Raw genomic sequence first — 3,062 nt, 5'->3', positions numbered from 1 at the left:
ATGTCACGTGGCCGCTGATAAGACATGCCCTCCCCTCAGCTCCAGATTCCCCAGGACATTCAGCCAGTGCAGCCAGGTCGACCTAGAGACCTTTGTGAAGGAGTCCCAGCCTGCCTGCCTGATCAACACCCCCAACCCTGACCGGCTGGTGGGCGGCCCCGTGTGTGGAAACCAGTTTGTGGAGCGTGGGGAGCAGTGTGACTGTGGCCCTCCCGAGGTGCGCCTGTGCCCCACCACCTGCCCTCTGCTTCCCATCAGTGTGGGGTGCTGTAATCTCTGTCCCTCCCTGTTCGGGAGACAACCCCCAACCAAGTGCCCTGTGCACTCACAGCCATACGTGGCTCTCAGGGCTCCAGAAGATGTTTTCCATTTTCCTTTGACCCTGACACCTCAAAGGGGAGTTGAAGGACAGTGACCACGTGGCCTCCCCAGTGGTCCAGGAGGTGGGGTCTACCTGGAGCCCAGGGCTGGCCCCAGTGTGCAGCTTGCTCAAGTAGTCACCACTCACTCCCTCAGAGCTGCCAGAACCACTGCTGCAATGCCACCACCTGCCAGCTGGCTGAGGGGGCCGAGTGTGCCCGTGGGACCTGCTGCCATGAGTGCAAGGTATGCAAACCCCTCTCACCCCTGGAGCCCCTACCCCAGCTGAGCCCAAGCTTAGCAGATGGGAAGGGGCCCTGGGCCCAAAGCAACATGCACGGGCCTGTACAGGGGGCCTTGGTTCCCAGGGTGAGCTTCTCTCTGCTGGGCTAGGTGAAGCCAGCAGGTGAGCTGTGCCGCCCCCTGAAAGCCATGTGTGACCTCGAGGAGTTCTGTGATGGACAGCAGCCGGAATGCCCAGAAGATGCCTTCCAGGAGAATGGCACACCCTGCCCTGGGGGCTACTGCTATAATGGGAACTGCCCCACACTGACCCAGCGGTGCCAGGACTTATGGGGGTCAGGTGAGGCGGCCTGAGTGCTGGTGTAGGGACTAGCATGTCAGGTGGCAACAGGCTAACCTGCTCTTGCCTGTAGGTGCACGGGCCGCTGTGGAGAACTGCTTTGCCCACAGGATCTCACTAGGCTGTCAAGGTGGGATCTCTCCAGGAATGAGCAGGTGTGTATCCATGACTGGACTCTTGGGCCCAAGACATGGGGTGTCCACACAGGTGGAGTCACTCCCAGAGGCTTTTTCCCACGAAGGGGTCCCGTTGTGCCAAAGCGGGCAGCTCTCTGGCGGGACCCCTCACTTGAGCATGCTGTCCTGGTTGTAGGGAGGGTGGGCCCCTAGCTTGTTCCATTAGCTTTGGGAACACTGTCTGCCCTCTGCAGGGTTGACAGATGTGGCATCCTGTACTGCGAGGGGGGAAAGAAGCCCTTGACACGGAGGTCCTGCACCCTCACGTCCCACTCAGGTGCATGCCAAGCTCTTGCCACAGAAGAGGACACTGCCTATGAGTCAGTGCCCCAGGGCACCAAGTGTGGTGAGAAGAAGGTGAGCGCTAGTCGTCACCCTGCAGAGCTGGGCGAGGGGGAGGGGCTTCAGGGAGCCTAGACATGCCCAGTCTATGCTCAGAGAGGCCGTGCCACCCCAGGGGTCCCGAGGACGTGTCCCACACAGCCTCTCCACAGACACTGTCCAAACTCAGTGACGGCTGGCAGAAGCTGTGCAGAATCTGCTGTCCTTTAGGGGAACCTGAGAAGGTCAATGGGAGGCAGAAAAGCCTGTTCTCAGTTAATAGTTTGAAGACTATTCTGTAGTTGCCACATCCCCACGAGATGCCCAAAGGACTCCCAGGGTCTGTGGGTGGGTCAGCAAGGAAATGTGCAATGCTGGACGTGGTGACCAAGATCTCCACCTCTACCCACTGTACCTGCTGAGCTTACCCTGAGGGTCCCACGAAGGGGTCCCGTTGTGCCAAAGCGGGCAGCTCTCTGGCGGGACCCCTCACTTGAGCATGCTGTCCTGGTTGTAGGGAGGGTGGGCCCCTAGCTTGTTCCATTAGCTTTGGGAACACTGTCTGCCCTCTGCAGGGTTGACAGATGTGGCATCCTGTACTGCGAGGGGGGAAAGAAGCCCTTGACACGGAGGTCCTGCACCCTCACGTCCCACTCGGGTGCATGCCAAGCTCTTGCCACAGAAGAGGACACTGCCTATGAGTCAGTGCCCCAGGGCACCAAGTGTGGTGAGAAGAAGGTGAGCGCTAGTCGTCACCCTGCAGAGCTGGGCGAGGGGGAGGGGCTTCAGGGAGCCTAGACATGCCCAGTCTATGCTCAGAGAGGCCGTGCCACCCCAGGGGTCCCGAGGACGTGTCCCACACAGCCTCTCCACAGACACTGTCCAAACTCAGTGACGGCTGGCAGAAGCTGTGCAGAATCTGCTGTCCTTTAGGGGAACCTGAGAAGGTCAATGGGAGGCAGAAAAGCCTGTTCTCAGTTAATAGTTTGAAGACTATTCTGTAGTTGCCACATCCCCACGAGATGCCCAAAGGACTCCCAGGGTCTGTGGGTGGGTCAGCAAGGAAATGTGCAATGCTGGACGTGGTGACCAAGATCTCCACCTCTACCCACTGTACCTGCTGAGCTTACCCTGAGGGTCTCAGGGGAAAGCGGGGCAGGAGGTCCCAACCATCTTCCTAAGAGACCCCCTCCCCACTTCTTCCAGGTTTGCTGGGAAGGACACTGCCAAGACCTCCAAGTTTATAGATCCAGAAACTGTTCTGCTCAGTGCCACAACCACGGGGTATGTGTCCTCACAAGATAGCACGCCCCCTGCCTATTGCCCACTTGGTCACAGAGTTCTTGGTGGTGACAATTCCAATGTAGGAGCCAGAGGCTTGGATAAGTCCCACCTGTCCTGTCACTGGGGTTCTCAGTGGAGCCCATCTAAGGGCTAAGGCCAGGCAGGGTGACCTCAGTAGATGGCACCTATGCAGTCACTGGAATGAGGTCTTTTGATGAGGCTGCAGGATCAGCACATGTGGGTGAGATTCTGGGGGGTCCTTTGCATGGGACTGCAGGCTGCTCTCCGGGGTCCCTGTTCTTGAGGTTTGTGTGTCTCTCCAGGTGTGCATTCACAAG

At 58.8% G+C, this 3,062-nt stretch overlaps 1 protein-coding gene across 1 annotated transcript in view; it reads left to right on the top strand.

Annotated features, from left to right (window-relative positions):
• Positions 1-3,062, top strand: part of ADAM8 (ADAM metallopeptidase domain 8) — a 17,792-nt gene that overhangs the window by 7,960 nt on the left and 6,770 nt on the right. Inside the window, exons 12-17 of the mRNA XM_014587225.2 lie at positions 40-217; positions 517-606; positions 754-943; positions 1,017-1,098; positions 1,314-1,476; positions 2,647-2,728. Coding sequence (XP_014442711.1) covers positions 40-217; positions 517-606; positions 754-943; positions 1,017-1,098; positions 1,314-1,476; positions 2,647-2,728 — 785 coding nt within the window. The remainder of the gene's footprint in view (positions 1-39; positions 218-516; positions 607-753; positions 944-1,016; positions 1,099-1,313; positions 1,477-2,646; positions 2,729-3,062) is intronic.

This window comes from Tupaia chinensis, unplaced genomic scaffold (genome assembly GCF_000334495.1).
Source record: "Tupaia chinensis unplaced genomic scaffold, TupChi_1.0 Scaffold000197_1, whole genome shotgun sequence".
Lineage (NCBI taxonomy): Eukaryota > Metazoa > Chordata > Mammalia > Scandentia > Tupaiidae > Tupaia > Tupaia belangeri.
The sequence above is the reverse complement of the archived record's forward strand: the minus strand, read 5'-3'. Positions and strand labels throughout refer to the sequence as shown.